The 20,377-nt window shown below is 40.8% G+C and overlaps 1 protein-coding gene across 4 annotated transcripts; it reads left to right on the top strand.

The window, feature by feature from the left end:
- Positions 1-1,684: 1,684 nt before the first annotated feature.
- EDA2R (ectodysplasin A2 receptor) lies at positions 1,685-19,471 on the top strand (the record flags this gene model as incomplete). 4 transcript variants are annotated; one of them, XM_081081512.1, is made up of 5 exons in its annotated part: positions 1,685-1,771; positions 13,171-13,349; positions 13,887-13,972; positions 15,862-16,023; positions 19,149-19,471. In XM_081081512.1, the coding sequence occupies 5 exons, from the start codon at positions 1,685-1,687 to the stop codon at positions 19,469-19,471; spliced, it is 837 nt and encodes a 278-aa protein (XP_080937638.1). The 4 variants fall into 4 exon arrangements, with proteins under 4 accessions (XP_080937638.1, XP_080937637.1, XP_080937639.1 ...); XM_081081511.1 differs by having other exon boundaries at positions 19,143-19,471; XM_081081513.1 differs by lacking the exon at positions 13,887-13,972 and having other exon boundaries at positions 1,701-1,771; positions 19,143-19,471.
- Positions 19,472-20,377: the final 906 nt, after the last annotated feature.

The raw sequence follows: 20,377 nt of genomic DNA, 5'->3' as shown, positions 1-20,377 counted from the left end.
TGTTTGTATATTTCTCTGTTGCTTTTCTCAGTATCCTGTAGCTTTCTGAGTATAGGCTTTTTACCTCCTTGGTTAAGTTTATTCCAAGATATCTTTTGTTGTTGTTGTTGTTGTTGTTGTTGTTGCAATGACAAATGGGTTTTTTGTTTTTTTAGTTTCTCTTTCTGAGAGTTCATTACTGGCATATAAAAATGCCATAGATTTCTGGATGTTAATTTTGTATCTTGCTACTTTTCCAAATTCATTTATTAAATCTAGTAATTTTTGGTGGAGTCTTTAGAGTTTTCTATGTACAATATCATGACAAACTGTGAATAATGAGTTTCATTTCCTCTTTTCCAATTTGAATGAATTTTATTTTTTCTTCTTATCTGATTGCTGTGGCTAAGACTTCTAGTACTATGATGAATAAGAGTGGTGAAAGAGGGCATCCCTGTCTTGTTCCTATTCTTAAGGAAAATGCTTTTGGGTTTTGTCAATTGAGTAATATTAGCTGTAGTTTTGTGATATATGGCCTTTATTTGTGTGATTGCTCTATATCCACTTTGCTGAGAGTTGTTATAAAAAATGTGTGCTGGATTCTGTCAAATGCTTTTTCTGCTTCTAATGATATGATCATATTATGACTTTTATCTTTCAGTTTGCTTATGTGATGTACCATATTTATTGGTTGGCAAATATTGCACAGGCTTGCGACACCAAAATAAATTTTGCTTGGTTATAATGGATAATCTTTTTAATATATTTCTGGGTCTGATTTGCTGATAATTTTTTTTAGATTTTGGCATGTATGTTCATCTGGGAAATTTTGCCAGTAATTTTCTTTCATTGTAGTTTTTCTGGTTTTGGAATTAGGATAAAGCTGGCCTCATAAAAAGAACTTGGAAGTCTTACTTTCTCTTAAATTTTTTGGAATATTTTGAAGAGGATAGGTGTTACTATTTCTTTGAATGTTTGTTAAAAAACCCCTGTTAAGCTGTCAGGTCCAAGACTTTTGTATCCTGGGAGGTTTTTTGTTATTGTTGTTTGTTTGTTGTTGTTGTTTGTTTGGTTTTTTATCACTGCTTCAATTTCATTAGTTGTTATTGATTCATTCAGATGTTCTGATTCTTCCTGAGTCAGTTTCGGAAGATTGTATGCTTCTAGGAATTTATCCTTTTGTAAAGTTTGTTCAATTTGTTGGGATATAGTTGTTTGTAATATTTTCTTACAATCCTTTGTATTTATGTGGTGTCAGTTGCTGCTTCACTTCTCTCTTTCCTAATTTTATTTATTTAGGTTCTCTCTCTTTACTTCTTGATGAGTCAATCTCTATGTGGTCTACTCTTTATGTCATTGTTTATAAGGATTCTCCTCAGCTAGTCTTCAGTTGGTTGTTCAGGATGGTTTTACTATATTTTAGTTGTAACTCCAGTTTGGTCCTCAGAAAATGTCAGTGTAGCTTCCACTTAATCAGCCATCATCTTGGAATCCTGCATTAGCTGTTTTAGGCAGGCTTCCCCCAACTCTATCTCCAAGTCTGAGACAAGTTTAAGAGTACACAGAAATTTTAAAAATAAATAAATAAATAAATAAGATTAAGAGGGCACATGAATCAAGTGACATAGAAGCTACTACTTAACTTACAATCTATTTCTACCAGCGCCCTAGTTTTTTTATGTTCTATTCCCACAGCCCTCCCACCATGGATTGCCAAGAAAATGAATATTGGGACCAATGGGGACGGTGTGTCACTTGCCAACTGTGTGGCCCTGGACAAGAGCTCTCCAAGGTAAGTCCTGGTGGTCAGAATATTTCTTCTGTTACATCTTAGGAACCGTCTGGCAATTGAGAGGATCCAAAATTGGGAGAGCCCCACATGTGCTTAATACAGTTCAATGGGCAAAATATGGAATCCAAAGATTATAACAATAGCTGTTATAGCACCAACAAGAAGTCAACCTGCCAAGGTGAGGGTCAGAAGGGGTTGTTTTCTGCTACCTTTTCTTCCAAATCACTGGCTTGATCCTTGGCTCCATCTAACTTACTATTGATTAATTCTAGTGTATCCTTCATCTCAGATCTTGTATTCATTTATGACTGGTTCTTTTTTGTTTTTATGTCTTCTTTTATACTTAGTATCTCTTTGTTTAAGTCCAAGTTTCCTGAGCATCCTTATAACCATTGCTTTGAACTCTGTATCTGGTAAATTGCTAGCCTCTATCTCATTTAATTATTTTTATCTGGGGATTTCCCCTGTTTGTTTATTTGGGACATGTTTCTTTTTTTTCCTTTTTTGGCTACCTTTTTCTATGTGTTTCTGTGTATTATGTAGATATGCTATGTCTCCCAGTCTTATTGTGATGGCTTTATGCAAGGTGTCCTGTGGGTACCAGTAGCACAGGCTCCCTTATCACCCATGCAAGATTATCTAGGAATGTCTCAAGTGTGGGTTATTGTTGGGGTCCAGCCCCAGTAGGTCCAGGGGTTCCCAAAAGTGTGGACGGAGTCAGTGAAGAAGGAATGACATGAAAACAGAGTTCAGTTGATCAGCAGCCTAGCCAGGATCTCTAGCAAGAATCTCCAGCCAAGTTCTGTGTTTTATTGTCTTATTACATCTGTACTTATACCAGTTGATTTTAATCCTATCAATTTCTATTCCAAAGGTTAGGGCATTTCTTATCTCCATTCCAGGGAGTAAAGATTATGTAGCTTAAACATGATTGTTCGTAGTTAAAGTGATTAACTACCCGTTGAGGAGAAACCAAGATGGCGTCATAGGTAAACATCGGAGATTGCTGCCTCTCACAACCACTTCAAAAATACAGCTAAAAGACGGAACAGACATCATCCAGAACCACAGGAAGGCCAGCTGAGTGGAAATTCTACAACTAGAAGGAAAGAGAAAAGCATGCCAAGACTCAGAGGAGGTGCGGTGTGGAAGTAAAATACAAAGGTGCGGAGGTGCATGTGAAGAGGGCTGGCGGCTGAGGACACGATTGTCTTTTTCAATCGGAAGGGAGTCTCAGGCTCTGAGCTCCAGTTCTGGGCGAGTCTCTGGGGATCCAGACTCATACGGGAGAAACAGGATTGTCTGGCATCAGTTGGAACTAGAGGGCAGCTTTCTATCAGAGGCAATCACAGCGATTCCTGAGGCCTCTGAGGGCAGGACTGAGAGCAGTCATACTGCTCGCCCCGCCTGCCCTGTTGATCCCCTGGGACCCCACCCTGCCCACACCATGCACGGAGGCTTTTGCATATGAAAGGTCCGGCCCTTTGTAATATGAAAATTACTTAACAAACAGCAGCTGCCCCAAGGCCCCAGGGCAACTTGCATTGTTTTACAGCTGGCTTCTGCTGGGTATCCTCAGGCAGAGGCTAGATTAGCACCTCCTTAGATCCAAGAGCCAGTATACCCAGTGGTCAGAGTGGGACCATCCAGATTACAACGCCTCAGATCCATAAGGGACACACTCAGGGGGAAGACTCAGTGAGCACCAAAGCCGCACTGAAGCAAGTCTAGCCTCATAAAGGTGTCTTTAGCACAGAAGTTCTCCCACCATAGACACAGCTGACTCTCACAGCCAATTGGCCTGGAGGTCAATTCCTCCCAGTGATACCTACAACAATCAAGGCTTAACTACAACAAGACTGTGCACAAAGCCCACAAGGGGGTGCACCAAGAGTGTCCACCTCAGGTAATTGGAGAGGCTGAGCCACTGGTCCCTATAGGACACTTAGCACAGAAAGCCACTCTATCGACACAGCGAAGCATAAAAAATTCTGAGACAAAGGAATGGGACACAAATGACAGAAATGGAGGAAAGCAAACTACTGGATATAGAGTTCAAAACCACACTTTTAAGGTTTTTCAAGAATTTTCTAGAAACCACCGATAAACTCAATGAGACCCTCAAGAAATCTAGTGAGACCCTCAATGTTGTGATAAAGGACCAACTAGAAATTAAGCATACACTGACTGAAATAAAGAATATTATACAGACACCCAACAGCAGACCAGAGGATCACAAGAATCAAGTCAAAGATTTGAAATACGAAGAAGCAAAAAACACCCAACTGGAAAAGCAAAATGAAAAAAGAATCCAAAAATATGAAGATAGTGTAAGGAGCCTCTGGGACAACTTCAAGCGTACCAACATCAGAATTATAGGGGTGCCAGAAGAAGAGAGAGAGCAAGATATTGAAAACCTATTTGAAGAAATAATGACAGAAAACTTCCCCTACCTGCTGAAAGAAATAGACTTACAAGTCCAGGAAGTGCAGAGAACCCCAAACAAAAGGAATCCAAAGAGGACCACACCAAGACACATCATAATTAAAATGCCAAGAGCAAAAGCCAAAGAGAGAATCTTAAAAGCAGCAAGAGAAAGAAAGTCAGTTACCTAAAACTTAGTGCCCATACGACTGTCAGCTGATTTCTCAACAGAAACTTTGCAGGCCAGAAGGGAGTGTCAAGAAATATTCAAAGTGATGAATAGCAAGAACCTACAACCAAGATTACTTTATCCAGCAAAACTATCATTCAGAATTGAAGGTCAGATAAAGAGCTTCACAGATAAGAAAAAGCTAAAGGAGTTCATCACCACCAAACCAGTATTATATGAAATGCTGAAAGGTATTCTTTAAGAAGAGGAAGAAGAAGAAAAAGGTAAAGATACAAATTATGAACAACAAATACACATCTATCAACAAGTGAATCTAAGAATCAAGTGAATAAATAATCTGATGAATAGAATGAACTGGTGATTATAAAAAATCAGGGACATAGAAAGGGAATAGACTGACTATTCTTGGGGGGAAAAGGGGTGTGGAGGATGCGGGAGAGACTGGACAAAAATCGTACACCTATGGATGAGGACAGTGGGTGGGGAGTGAGGGCAGAGGGTGGGGTGGGAACTGGGTAGAGGGGAGTTATGGGGGAAAAAAGAGGAACAAATGTAATGATCTGAACAATAAAGAATTAATTAAAAAATAAAGTGATTAACTACCCGCCTGGCACTTAGTTAAGGGGTTTTATTCCCTCCCTAACTTCAGGGAAAAATCCCTACCTGGGGAAACCTTTCACGGAGAGGTGACCTTGTTTAAAACACATAGAGCCAAGAAAGAGAGCAAACATATTAAGAACAGTATGCCATATACGCCAGGTCCCTTGAAACATGTTGTTCAGATGTTTTTTCCCTGCAGCAAGGATGGACCAGCTTCTGGCAGGTTATATGATCCCTATTATTGTAGTTGAGTCTTGATTGTTGTTGGCTCCTCTGTGAGTGGTGTCATCCCTCAGGCTGCCTGATTGTGAGAATTATCCTTGGCTAGAGCATATGAGCTATTGTGCATGTGCTGACCACATGAAGTGCAATTGGCACTAGCAGGGTCTGGTTCCTTCTTAGATCTCCCTTTGGAGGTGCTACTTGTGGAGCTAATTGGGTCCTGCTCTTATGTGATCTGAAACCTGTCACTGGGTGTGTTGTTTCTGGGGCTTCTTAGGAGGGACTGTAATATAGGCCAATGTCAGACACTACTTGTGACTGGCCTTGAGATGTTTGGTGCTACAAAGTCATCCACAGTTTGTTGCAGCCTCTACTGGGCCTGTTTGTACATAGGAGAGGCCAAGGTGCACACCAAGGATGTATTTCACCATCACCAAACCTAGTGGTAAGTTTTAAAAATGTTCAAGGCACCCTCTGTTCCACCTTCACTTGCCTTTGCCTGCCAGCTGCCTTTTAAGTCAGTCAATGAAAAAAATCTCTGGAATTGTGTGAAATAGGTTCTCAGTGACTCACCAGGTAAAAGTGAGTGGTGTTCACCAGACTGATACAGATTCAAACTCAGTTCCAGTTATGGGTTTGAGTCCAATCAGCAAAAGTTCCAGGGTACACCAAGGCCTGCCACCACCCATGAGATGCCTGCGGACCTTTGTGGTGGGCTAGTGTCTCAGGGAGTTGTCAGGGTGAGGCCAGCAGCATTCATCAAGCCTAAACAGAACAATATTTGTATGAAGGAATGGTTCTGCACAGGTGGGGAACACGAGTGGGAAAATGCCCCCATTTTAGAGCCACACAATTCAGTCTGCCTCTGGACCTCCTTGACAACCCTAGCTCTCCAGGGTAGGGATGCTGGAGTCAGGAGAGTGGGGCTAGTGGATCTCCCATGGGGAGACTGTTCTGGGAAGGCTTACGGGAAATGGAGGCAAATGATCTCCATCCCAGCGCCACACAAATCTGTCTCTGACATCCACTGAGTCCTTCTGAACTCTACATCTTGGACCCAAACAGCTAACTGTCTTACAGAGTGTAAGCTCTAGGAGTCCAGAGGGTGGGGCTATTGCATTCCCTGAGGGTGATGCCCAGTGTAGGGGAGTGTTCCACCAAAGAAATATGGTGTCTTTGGAATGTGAAAAGAAAGCACAGAGACCCTGGTGGCTGTCCCTTCAGCTCTTCCCAGAGCCACACAACTCAGTCTTTCCTCAGAGGACTCTATTCTGCTCCAAACCACCCTCTTTCTGCTGAAGCCCAGGGTGAGTGGCTGTGAATGAGATTTTGTGCTGTGGACCTTTAAGAGGATGCCTGGTTTTCTAGCAGACTCCTGTCTCCCTGGTTGACAAAATTTTTGCTGATTTTCACAGCCAGATGTTATGTGGGCTAGTCTTCCTTGTTCTGGTGCTCTGGGCAAGGGAGCCTGTTGCAGAGTTGAGATCCCATGCTCCTAAGGGTGAACCTTTGCAGCTGAGATATCCCTCCAGAATCTCAGCCACCCCCCCCCGCCCCCCCATGAGTGTGGGGCCAGCCCTTTTCACATCTCCACACTTCCTACTAGTCTCTATGTGGCTTCTGTAAATCCTTAGTTATAAAACTTCTGTCTGGCTACTCTTCAGTTGGTTTTTCATGTGGCTTTTTCTATATTTTAGTTGTAATTACACTTTGGTTCTGGGAGGAGATGAATGTAACTTCCACCTTTTTCTCAGCCATCTTTAATCTCCTACAAAATCTATTTGAAATATCACATTGATCTCTTTTTTAACATAGTTTTATTGATTTCAGAGAGGAAAGGAGAGGGAGAGAGCGATAGAAACATCAATGATGAGAGAGAATAATTGATCAGCTGCCTCCTGCACGCCCCCTACTGGAGGATCGAGCCCACAACCCGGGCATGTGCCCTTGACTGGAATTGAACCTGTGACCCTTCAGTCCACAGGCCGATGCTCTATCCACCGAGCCCAACGGGCTAGGGCTCACATTGATCTTTATAATAAAAATTATGTCACTCCCCAAGAAAGATCTCTTACAAATGTTTTTGTCATGTACATGGCTTTTACCTGTAAAGCTATCTGAACTTCTCCAAGGGAGAAAAATAAGTGTTTCTGTCAAACTGCTTATCAAACTCAAAAAATTGCCCATGATTAAATGTACATTTGTCTAAGCACCATTCTGGTACCATTCTTTTTTCTTCACCACTAGAAAGCTCAGAGAAAGTGAATGAATTGCAATACTATGCTCTGGAAAAAGCTTTATATATAAACTAGAGGCCCAGTGCACAAAATTTGTACATGGGGGGAGGGTCCCCTCAGCCCAGGCTGCACCCTCTCCAATCTGGGACCCCTCGGGGGATGTCTGACTTCCAGTTTAGGCCTGATCCCAGGGATTGGGCTTAAACCAGCAGTTGGACATCCCTCTCATAATCCTGGACCTCTGGCTCCTAACCGCTCCCCTGCCTGTTCACTCCTAACTGCCCCCCTGCCAGCCTGATTACCCCTAACTGCCTCTGCCTGCTGGCCTGATCGCACCAACTCCCCCCATTCCTGCTGGCCTGGTTGCCCCCAACTACCTCCCCTGCCAGCCTGGTCGCCCCACACAGCCTGCTGCTCGGTCATTTGGTCATCCCTCACTAACCCCCCTGCCAGCCTGGTCACCCCACTCAGACTGTTCAGTTGTCCATTCAGTTGCGATGCTTGCTTAGGCTTTTATATAGATAGACTAGAGGCCCAATGCACAAAAAATTTGTGAACTCAGGGGGGTCCCTCAGCCTGGCCTGTGCCTTCTTGCAGTCTGGGACCCCTCGGGGGATGACCACTTGCTGGCTTAGGCCTGCTCCCAGGGGGATTGGGCCTAAGCTGGCAGTCAGACATCCCTCTGGCAGCACAGGAGCCCTCAGGGGATGTCCATTTACCAGTGGGGAGCAGGCCTAAGCTGCAGTCTGACATCCTTAGTGCTGCTGAGGAGGTGGGAGAGGTTCCGACCACCACCGCTGTACTGGCAGCCGTCAACCTGGCTTGTGGCTGAGCAGAGCTCCCCCTGTGGGAGCACACTGACCACCAGGGGGCAGCTCCTGCATTGAGCATCTGCCCCCTAGTGGTCAGTGTGTGTCATAGTGACCAGTCATTCCCAGTCATTCTGCTGTTAGGGTTAGTTTGCATATTAGCCTTTTATTATATAGGATAGAGGCCTGGTGCATGGGTGGGGGCCAGCTGGCTTACCCTGAAGGGTGTCCCGGATCAGGGTGAGGGTCCCCACTGGGGTTCCTGGCCAGCCTGGGTGAGGGGCTGATGGCTGTTTGCAGGCTGGTCACAGCCCCTAGCCACCCAAGCTCCCAGTGGAGGCTGGCTGGAAGCAGGTACCTGTGATTTATTTGTCTTCTATAATTGAAACTTTGTTGCCATGAGCAGAGGCCACAGCCAGCTCAGGGCATGCAGAAAGCTTGGCTTCCTCAATCACCCGGGCAACCAAGCCTCCTGCATGCTCCAGCTCCCTGGCTGCCCATCTTGGTTGGGTTAATTTGCATATAGTTGCTCTAATTGGCTGGTGGGTGTGGCTTGGGGCATAACAAAGGTATGGTCAATTAGCATCTTTGTCTTTTATTAGTGTAGATAGCTTATACTTATTTGGCAGTCTATACCTTGTAATATCTCTCATGTGCATCATCTCATTTGGCTCTCAGACTCACCAAGATGGCATTATCAACCTCATAGGTTTTAGATGAGGAAACTAAGATTCAAAGACAGAGGATAAGTGTCGTTCTCAAAGTCAGAATGGTTCAGTAAAAATAAGCCAGATACACCTGGATTTGAGTCCCAGCTTTCCTGTGGGCAAATTAGTTCATCACTGACTCAATTTGGATGTACTAAGTTAAAAGTAACATAAAATTTAACAGCTTGAACCATAGCACATTTATTTATTTAATGAAGTTTGGAGGTAGAGAGCTTTGTGGTTAGTTGGGCAGATCAACAACTTTGTGAAGGTTCTTTTTATACTTCATCTTGGGCACCTTGCTGTTTTGTCCTCATGCTTGTGGCCTCTTGGTTGTCACAACCCAAAACATCACATATTCACACTACAGTCAAAGTCAGGAAGAAAGTTCAGGGGAAAAGTAGCTTGACTTTTATTAGGGAAGAAGGATTTTCCTAGAACTCCCAGAGATTTCCACTTATATCTTATGGATCAGAACTGAATGCTTTAACTATCTTTATACTGCAATGGAAGCTAGTAAATGAGTACCTGACAAATAGAAATGGGATTGCCATGATTGACTAAGACCAATGAAGAACCAATTTTTTGGCTGGTCACCTTGTCACCCAGAATGAAATCAATGTTCTGTTAGTAAGGGAGGAAAAAAATGAATAGTGAATTTTGAATAAGCAGCTAACAGAATCTGAAAGCGCATTCATATGAATAGTAAACATCAATGCAAATAATTATTTGCAGAAAAATCAAAATTATTTTCTCAGGACATATTTCTAGAAGTATAATTACCAAGCTATGTAATGCACACAGCTCTAAGATTCTTGAAATATATTAGCAGATAACATTTTTTTATTTTTTATTTTTTTATTTTAGAGAGAGAGGATGAGAGAGAGGGAGAAAAAGAGAGAGAGAGAGATTTGTTGTTCCACTTGTTTATGCATTCATACACTGATGATTGTATGTGGCCTGACCAGGGATTGAACCCACAACCTTGGCGTATTGGGATGACACTCTAACCAACTGAGCTACTCAGCCAGGGCCAACACTTCTTATTTTTTACTAATTTTCATTGAAATGACATTTATTTTCAACAGTGCATGGAATTCTTAAATTTCAAATGCTTAATCACACATGAATAACGCATGTTTTTGTCATCTATTAATTTTATGCCTCCCTTTGTAACATTAAATTACTAATTTATAAGAACTTTATGAAATTTTTTTTCATTCTTTGCTAGAGAAAAATCCAAACATTGTTGTATTTATTTGTCTATTTGCATTTCCAATTTTATGAATTGTTTCTTATTGATTGCTTTTCTGTTTTACTCATTTTTTATAGTTCATTCCTGACTCATATAAGGCAGCTGAGTAGACAAGCATGTAGCACAATAAAGAGCATTTTAAAAATAATTTATATAAAGTATAAAAATTTAAAAATCAAATTGTTTTGAATTTTGTTTCATTTTATCATCTTTTGACTATTTCATATATTTTCCATTTGACATATTAATTTGATGACATACATTATCATATTACAAAAATTAAAATATTTTACATTCCCAGGAAAACATTATTGATTGTAATTTTGGTTTAAATACCTTATTATGTTTTATAAATTAATATTTTACTTATAAATAAATGCTCATATAGCACTACAAACATCAAAATGTGTATCATAATTGTGTTAGCTTAGTAAAATTAATAAAAAAATCAATGTTTTTCTGGTTATAAAACCAGTTACTAGCTAAAGAATTTTGGGGGCTTTGATTATTTGGAAGAATTTACTTTACCTCCTAATTAGGAAAGAGGATTCTCAATATAATATTTTATGGTAATTTGTTTCTTTTTATTTTGAAGAAATGATTCATCTATTCATTTAAGTAATTATTATTGAAGACAATCTGTGACTATTTATTTTTACCCAATATGCAAATCTCTACTTTTAATTGTTGTACATAAGCCATTTATATTTAAGGTAATTATTGATATGTTAAAACCAATTTCTGCTATTTTGTTATTATCTCTCCCCACCGCCCTTTTCTTCGGTAATCATCATACTGTTGTCTGTGTCTATGAATATGTTTTTTTTGCTTAATCTCTTCACCATTTTTACCCAATACCCAACCCCCCTCCCCTCTGTAAGCTGTCAGTCTGTTCTTTTTATCTGTAAGTCTTTTTTCATTTTGTCTGTTTGTTTATTCATTAGATTCCACATATAAGTGAAATCATATGTTATTTGTCTTTCTGTTACTGGCTTATTTTCCTTAGCACAATACTCTTTTAAAAAACTGTTATTCGTTAATATAGTAGTCTATTGCTGAGGTGTTTTTCAAACTATTTTTGCAGACTGCCATATGTAGTCACTGAAGTCTCTGTTCCTTTAGATTATGTTCAGCTAATATTTTGACATAGATTTCATGAGTGTCAAGAATTAAAAAATTAAACAACATCAACAACGTAAACACACACACACACACACACACACACACACACACAATTCTCAGTTTTTGGAGATTGGCTCTGTGCTGAAGCACTCCTTCAACACTTAGTCAAACTTGCACTTACCCTATGGATTAGTCCAGTGTGTTATTGGAGGGGGTTTCTCTCTTCCCGAGACCAGCGCTGAAAGAGAGAACATGGGGTTTCATGAAATCTTGAATAGAATGCGACGAGGTTTAAGGAAAAATGAAAAAACATAAGACTGAGACAGAAATAGAGTGAAAGCTGGGCCTGGGTGTGGCACCTGCCCTCTGATGGAGGGACAGACACAGAGAGCATCAACACCTCAAGCAGATTTATTTATACTAGAATAACAGGAAGTTACATCACATCTGGGTGAGCCTTGAGTTCCTGGCGACATCATGAGATCCACCCCCTTAACACTGGGTGGGAAGGTCAAACTGAGTGGTGTTCCAATCTCTTGATTAGTTCCACCCCCAGGGCATGGCTCTGCCTGCGCTCTGTGGAGAGGGCTGTGGTAAGGGAAAGCAAAAATGGCACAAAAAATTCCTATCATTTATAAGTTGCCTTTTTCTTGATTCAGCATTTGTTTCATTATATAAACCTTTGACTGTTTCCAAGAGTTATGACAACATTGATTCTGACAGTTTCTGCTTGCTTTTCTATGTTTCTGTGAAGGAATGAAAGCTTGGAGCTGCTGCCTCTTCCATTGTCTTGGCATCCTGTCATTTTTAATATATCGATTTCACCATCTCCCTGTGTATCCCTATGTACCAGAAAATCAAAGTATAAAGAAAATGAAGGATATATTAAGTATCAAGCATTTGGGGAGCAGGCCTGGGAGAGACACACGTCATTTTAATCCATTGGCTAAAAACTAGGCACATGGCTCATCTAACTGCAGAAAAACATTTATAGGCCATCTATTTGAATTTCCTATGACTCCCCAAAATTGAGAAGGGTCAGCCAGAGTAACACTGAGTCAATACCAGACCTCAGCCAAGAGCCAGCTGTATTACTCATCTCTCCTCTATACCATTGGCATTCAGACATTTTTTACCATTGCCAAGAGTAACAAATAAATTTTTCATCACAAGCCAACACATACTTATATAGATTTTATCTGTAAAATTTTACAAAGCAATACTGAGGTAGATAGTGAATACAGCTATTTGTCAAATCTCTCCAGCTCCTTGCTTTCTAGAATATTATAGAATTTCACTTTATTTTACTTTCATAGTTACTAATAATCAGGTGATATGTGTGGTCAAGGATATGTGAGCAACATGACATGGGAAAAACCATGTTCTCTTTTCCCTCATGCTCCAATCATGGCAGCACAAAGATGAAACCTCTGTCACCCAGGTGACTCAATGAGAATAATGTAAAGCAGAGCCCCCAGGAAACTTCTGGTAGGCAAATAGTGTGAGTGAAAAATAAACTTTTGTGGTGTGTTTTTTTTTAAAGACACTGAAATTTGGAGTTTGCTTTTTGCCATAGCATGACATAGCCTATGATGACTGACATAAGTACCTAGCTTTAGTGTATGCTATGCACTGTGGTACTTTATATCATTATTTTATTTTGCCTTATTACAAAATTTTAGTGCTGTTTGTAACCTAGTAAACTGATTTCATGACTTGGTAATGGGTTGCAACTTGCAGTTTGTAAACTCTGTACAATACCCACTTGTCCCATAGCTGATCCTCTATCCAAGTTCCTGTACAGCAATGTTAGTGACTCCCATTTCTCTGCAGGATTGTGGTTATGGAGAGGGTGGAGATGCATACTGCACAGCCTGCCCTCCACGCAGATACAAAAGTAGCTGGGGCCATCATAGATGTCATATTTGCATCACCTGTGCTGTCATCAATCGTGTCCAAAAGGACAATTGCACAGCTACCTCTAATGCTGTCTGTGGGGACTGTCTTCCAAGGTGAGCCTGCTCTATGAAGTGAAGTCTTTCTGGGCCTTCTCCAGCCCTTGGAGGTCTCTCAGAGCCTAGATAAAATAGTCTAACTGTCCATTTCATGACAAGTGTAATCACCCACTAATGCAAAACAGTGTCTTGCCAAGATCCCACTATAAAGTGCCTATCACATGGTCAGCCACAGATGAGTATTCAACAACTTTATTATGCTGGCATGCTTAGCTCAGACCCAACATTCAAGGTAAATCTCACTGTAGACATAAAAGAAATTAGGAAGCAGTTGGTGTGAAAGCAGTGCTCTCCTGTCTTGTGATATTAATTCCCTTTATGGCTATAGGGAGTGGTGAATTGGAGGGAAAAGTGGAGTGTCTGGGACTCTGAGTCTGAATAAGACATAAAGACAGATAATTCATGAGGGGTGATGGTGGGTGCTGGCTTTCAGGATCGCAAGACTCTTAAAAGCTGCCTATGGTCTCAGGAAGGACAAATCCAAGGGCGTTGATTGTTTGATCACCTTGAAACTCTTTCTTGCTCTGACCACAGGTTCTACCAAAAGACACGCATTGGAGGCCTGCAGGACCTAGAGTGCATCCCATGCACGAAGCAGACCCCCACCTCTGAGGTTCAATGTTTGTATCCAGTTCTCTTCTCTTTTTCCTTCCCCAACCCATTGGGTAGCAGTAAGACAGGGTAGTAAAGACTTCTACTGCCCCCTCATACTTCTTCGTATAGTTTAGATTGACAAGGGAATCAGATTTGAATCCTGGCTTCCAATGTATTATATTTGTAACCCTCTGTAAATCATTGAAATTCGTTGACCCTCATCTGAAAAAAAATATGTTAGGGCAATCATTTTTCATATTTTATTGGATGGCTATCTATATCTAATGAAATAATGGATTTAGAAAGTAGCTTATAAATTATAACATGTGTATACTTGTGGATGATGATGATAAGAGATTTATAATAGTCCCTAGTCCTTAGGACTAGTAAAGGCTAAATGAAGTACTAGGATCTAGTCTATGCTTATATCACCATCATTTTATCTGTCCATCTGCCTATCATTTTCATATATCTACCATCTATATATCTACTCATGTATTCTTTTTAAATTATTTATGACTTTTTAAATAATAAAATAGTTCAAATATGTAGAAATATTTAAAATGCAGAAAATATAAAATGCTCAGTAACCCAACATCCATAAACCTTGACGTTTTGCATATTTACTTCAGATATTTTTAAAAGAATTAGGACTCCACAGGTTTAATGGAATTCCCTTTTTCATCCTCTCTGAGTTCTATTATCTACTAACTTCCCCAGAGGCAACCACTATCATGAAAGTGTATGTATCTTGCTGGTAGGCTATGCTACAGTAACAAACTCCACAATCTGAGTAACTTAATACAACAAAAGTTTGTTTTTCACTATGCAAAGGCCTTCCTCCATCTTGTGACTATATCATCTACATCATGTGACTTCCAGGTTAATGGGACATGAAAAGAGATTGAGAAGGCGTACTTGCTTTTAATTACTTCAGTCTGCAAGTGACACACATCCATTGGCCAGAAGTACTCTGATGGCCTTAATATAAGAGTGAATGGGAAATGCAGGGAAGCATGTGAATAATTAGTGAACACTAAGATGCTCCAATTTCTCTACCCATGTTTCAATACTTATATTCTTTTGTAACATCTGTAATAATAAAAGCATAATATGCAAATCGATTGAACAGTTAAACAGCAGAACAACTGTCTGGATGACCAGCTATGACATGCACTGGTGCCAGGCCAGCCAAGGCAGGTGTGATGCGATTGGTTGGGGTTCCTACCATCGCTCCATAGTTGCCCTGCAGAGGGAAGCCCAGGCTACCCAGCCTATGGCACTGAGGTGGGTGGGCAGGGCTTCCCTCCTTGGGGTGATTGATCACGGGGCTCTAGGACTGCAAGAGGGCACAGGCCAGGCTGAGGGACCCCCTCCCCCGAGTGCACAAATTTTGTGCACCAGGCCTCTAGTATATACATACTTATCAACAATATATGCTGTTATTTATATTTTATAATGTTTTATATAAATGACATCAAGTTACACACTTTCTTTCTCTGATTTGTTTTCTCCTCTGGATTATTTATATGAATCCATACATGTATCTTATTTTAAATGCTATATAATATTATATCATAAGATTATATCATGATTTATTTATCCTGTGCCCATGGATGAACACTTTGTTTCCATTTTCCTAGGTTATATAACTAGAGGTGACATAGAAAGACCGTAGGTTATGTACATCTTCAAATATTTGTACTAATTTATGCCATATTAGTAGTATATGCTAATATCTCTGCTTTATTCTTTACATTTTTGCCTGATCCACAAAAGAGTAAAACCAGCTTATCAGCCCTTAAAGGGAAAGGCCTTAGGGAGAGATGGATGGCCTGAGGAAGTGCAGGCCCAATGTTAGGGTGACTGTTGACTGCCTACACTGATTGACTTCCCCCAATTTCTTGTCTCACAGGTGCCTTCCGGTTGGGCTTAGTGAAGGCAGATGTACCCACAGTGCCACCTCAGGAGGCCACACTTGTACTGGTGAGCAGTGTGCTCATGGTGTTTACTCTGGCATTCCTGGGGCTCTTCTTCCTCTACTGCAAGCAGTTCTTCAACAGACATCGCCAGAATGGTAAGTGTAGCTGCTTCAAGTATTACATGAATCAAGGTCATGATCACCAGGAACTGGGACTGGGAGTTAGTAGACCTTACATACTGTGCTGGAAAACCCCAGAAGTAGACTATCGGGGGCTGGCAGTAGAAAGCACAGGACTTCAGAGATGACTGAGACCAACCCTGAGTATTCACAGGACCTGCTTCATTAAGATACAGAGCTTCATAAAGGAACAAAACAGCATGGGAAAAGTATTAAAATAAATTCTGCAGACCTAGATTCCAAGTCTACGTCTGAATCACTGTATAACTATAGGCAAGTCATCTAACTTCTTTAGGCCTCTTTCTCCCTAATCTTTAAAATGACAGGTAGAATTAGATTACTTGGATTTTTAAGTTATTTTACAATTTTTTATTTCTACTAAGAGGTATAGACTCAGGAACATGTCAGGAATGAAGGGAAGCTGACTGGATTTGAGATATGACTGTAATAAGAGTGGGTGAAGTCTCAGATAACTGTTATTAGTATAGTTATAATCCAAATGTTGGTAGCTGAGAGCTCAGAGTACAGAGGAGTTGGCAAATCTAGACGTTTTTGCCCCAGACAATAATGATATCCAAAAAGATCTGGCAGCCCATAGGAGATAGCCATATGAAATTGTAAATGGAAGGTCATATTTAAATCAGCGGTAACATTGTGATCTTTTTTTCATTACAACTTCAACCATTAGCCAAAAAATGGAGAAAGAATGTCCAGATCACTGAGGGCAAAGATAGGGGATGTAGGATGATGGCTGGCCAGGACCAGGCAGGGTATTAAAACTCCAGCCAAGGGTACTGAGGCTAAGTACAGTTTATGTGTCATCAAGGGAACTGAAAGCTATGGAGAGATACTAAAACAGGAACACAGGCTACTGAATGTTCTTAATGCTATCTGCAAACTGCTGTTGATTTAGTAAGATTTACAGGATATTGGGGTCCTTAAGACTCCTCTTTAATCAATTGGATGCAGGGCCCAAAGCAATACAACTTTTACCTCTCTCTATTTGTATGAGAAGATCCCTCTTATATAGACCTACCTTGGTCAGTTTGACTCTAGAGCCTGTCATATGATCTTCAAAAAGCCTAACAGATGTGTTTTGCTGTACCCCTGGCTTAAATTGAGATTAATCTAGCATTTATGGGCTTCAGGGACACAAGAGGAACACTGTTGTCGATTTATAACCCTTATTAAACTCTATTTCTCTCTCTTCTACTCATTGGAAATTGTGATTCAGGGTAGACCATCTTGTATTTGACTTTGGAGGTTAGTTTCTCAAATAGGAGCTGTTTGCCCAGTCCTTGGGCACAAAACATAGACAATGAAGCATTTGGGCCACAGAGCCCAGAAAGATGAGGCACCATCTGAGATCTGCCTGTCTCCCTTTTCTTGACTCTGAGAGAAGAAATAGGTAACTTTTTTATGCTTTTTCTCTGTCCTCAACATAATGTAGTACCCTTCTGTGAAGAACTGAGGGCAGGCAGCTCCCTTAGGGTCTCCATATGGAAAAGAGGATTAGACAATTTTTCCATTGGGAGGGTGCTTATCAGGAGTCACTGACTTACAAGCATACTGTGGTTGTATAGGTGAGATTAACATTAACATGTGAATTAGATCCAATATAAGGTGCAGCAGAGAGTAGTAGTGACTGTGGCAAACTGAAGAATTCATCTCCTGTCTAAAGGGGAATTTACTACTCAGATCCAGTTATTTGTTACCATGTGGGGATATTCAATATTTCAAGATCTCCTGGATTTTTCAAAAGAGCAAAATATCAGGATTTTTAAAATGAAATATTTTTAAGCTCTGACAATGAGTTCTAATAAAAAGTAAAATCACAACCACAATGTGAAGGTCAAGAAAATACACGTAGGCTCACAGTTTGTAATCTGATGTCAAATCAGACTTAGGTATGAAGGATATATTACTTTTCCATCACTGACATAACAAAATACCACAAATTTGATGGCTTAAAATGATACCCATTTATTATCTCTCTATTTTCCATAGATCAGAAGTTTTGCAGGCTCAGTTGAATCTCTGCTTAGAATCTCACAAGACTGAAATAAAGGTGTAGGGAGGACTGTGTTCCTTTCTGGAAGCTCCAGAGGAGACTGCATTTCCTTGATCATTCAGGAAGATGGAAGAATTCTGTTCCTTGCATTTATAAGGCCGAGGTCCCATTTATATGTTGACTGTCAGCTGAGAGTCATTCCAAGTTTCTAGAGGTCACCCACATTCTCTGGCTTATGACCCTGTTCCATTTTCAAAACTAGCAATGACGAGTTGAGTTCTTTGGATGACTCATCTTTCTGATATTCTTTCTGTTTCTTCTGGCCCCCTCTTCTACTTTTAAGGATACATGTGATTATTTTTGGTCCACTTGGGTAATCCAGGGTAATGTCCCTATTTTAAGGCCCATGTTCTTAATGCTATCTTAAGTGCCTTTGCCATATAACATACACACAGGCATAACACCAGAAGGTGAAGATCATGGTGTTGGGTGTCAAAACCCTGCTTCCCACAAAAGTTTACTCTTTCTCTGGATAAATGAGTCTTTTATCAAATATATATTTTTTATTGTTGACAGTATTGCAGACATCCCCCTTCTCCCTCTCTTTCCCCCTCCACCAAGCCCCTACTCCTCTATCCCTTCACCACACTATTGTCTGTGTCCATGGGCAATGTATATGAATTAGTTAGTTTATCTCTTCTTGACCCCCCCTTTCCCTCTGAGATATGTCAGTCGTTCCATGCCTCCATGCCTCTGGACCTATTTTGTTGATCTGTTTATTTTGTTCATTAGATTCCACAAATAAGTGAGATCCTGCGATATTTGTCTTTTTCTGACTGACTTATTTCACTCACTATAGTATTATAATATACCCTGCTTCACTACCAGGTAGCCTCAATATGATGATACCCCAATTTAAGTATGTTTCTCAAATGTCACCTCAGACTGGTGTTAGGTGATCTGGTCCCCAGGAAGAGGAAGGAGAGTGCTAGCTCCCAGACCCTTTTTTATCTTGTATTCAGGACCAGGTGCCTTCTGAAAGGAGCTCCTGCCTTTGGGTGACCCAGTGGCTTTCTGCTTCGAGTTACAGGAGGTTCGCTGCAGTTTGAGGCTGACGAGGCAGCAGAGGAGGAATCTCTCTTCCCTATGCCACCTGGCCAAGAGACCAATCCTGAGTCCCCACTGAGTGAAAGCATCTTTGAGACCCAGCCATTTAACGCCATCCTGGATGATGACCGCAGCTCAACTCATGGCTTCCCCACCCAGGAATCTTTTACCATGGCCTCCTGCGCCTCAGAAAGACACTCCCACTGGGTCCACACTCCCATCGAATGCACAGAGCTGGACTTGCAAACGTTTTCCAGCTCTGTCTCCTATACTGGAGCTGAGACCTTGGCAAGGGGACATAGCTGAAAGCTCTGGAGAGAGGCTGGAACTCAATGTGCCTCTTGAAGTTCCCAGCCCTTAACTCTCTACTGAGGTGAGCTGAAAAGATGGGGGAGAAAGACCAGAAGTTTGGGACCACCCCAGAAGAATTATCCTCTTGAATACTATTGTTTAGTAGTGCTAGCAGTAGAGGAACAGCAAGCTAGGATCACTGATGGATGTTAGAGCAGCAGTGATAAATACTAATCATTTGTGCAAATCAGATATCACATTTCTGGGCCTTCAAGGAAGTGACTAGGTTGATGTGACACCTCTCTCTTTATTCTGGCCTGTTGCAAGGATTCTTAGGTCCCACTATCTAATAGTGATTCAGTGATCTCCCTCCATGTAAACAAGAACCATGATACAGTAGAAAAATATACAGGCCTGACATCTGGGAGCCCTATATTTCAAATCTACCTACATCCATTAATAGCTATGTGAACCTGTATAAATCTCTTTACCTCTCTGAGCTGCAGGTCCTTAATCTGTAAAATTTAGATCAGTCACCTCATATCTTCTGTGAGTGTTGAATGAGAAATGCATGTGCAAGTGCCTTTTATAGTATTTGATGCATTAGAGATGTTTAAACTATGTTAGTTTTTCTTTCCTTTCCCCACTCCCAGCCACAATCTACACAGTCATTCATATACACTAAACTCATATGTAAAACATCCCTTTATTGTAAGCAGGTTGGGGTTTGTTAGCCTTATTTTATAGAAGCAGGGACTGAGACACAGAAAGGGAAAGTGATTTGCTCAAAATCAATCATAGAGCAAATCTGTTGCAGAACTAAGCTCAAGCCCTGTTTTGGGGCTACAATACAGAGCTTTTCCAACTCTATCAATGCAACTATTCCATAGACAATGTTGCTTTCTCAAAGGCTTAAGGAGC

This window comes from Myotis nattereri (genome assembly GCF_964212035.1).
Source record: "Myotis nattereri genome assembly, chromosome: X".
Classification (NCBI taxonomy): Eukaryota; Metazoa; Chordata; class Mammalia; order Chiroptera; family Vespertilionidae; genus Myotis; species Myotis nattereri.
This window is presented reverse-complemented; position numbering and strand designations above follow the sequence as displayed.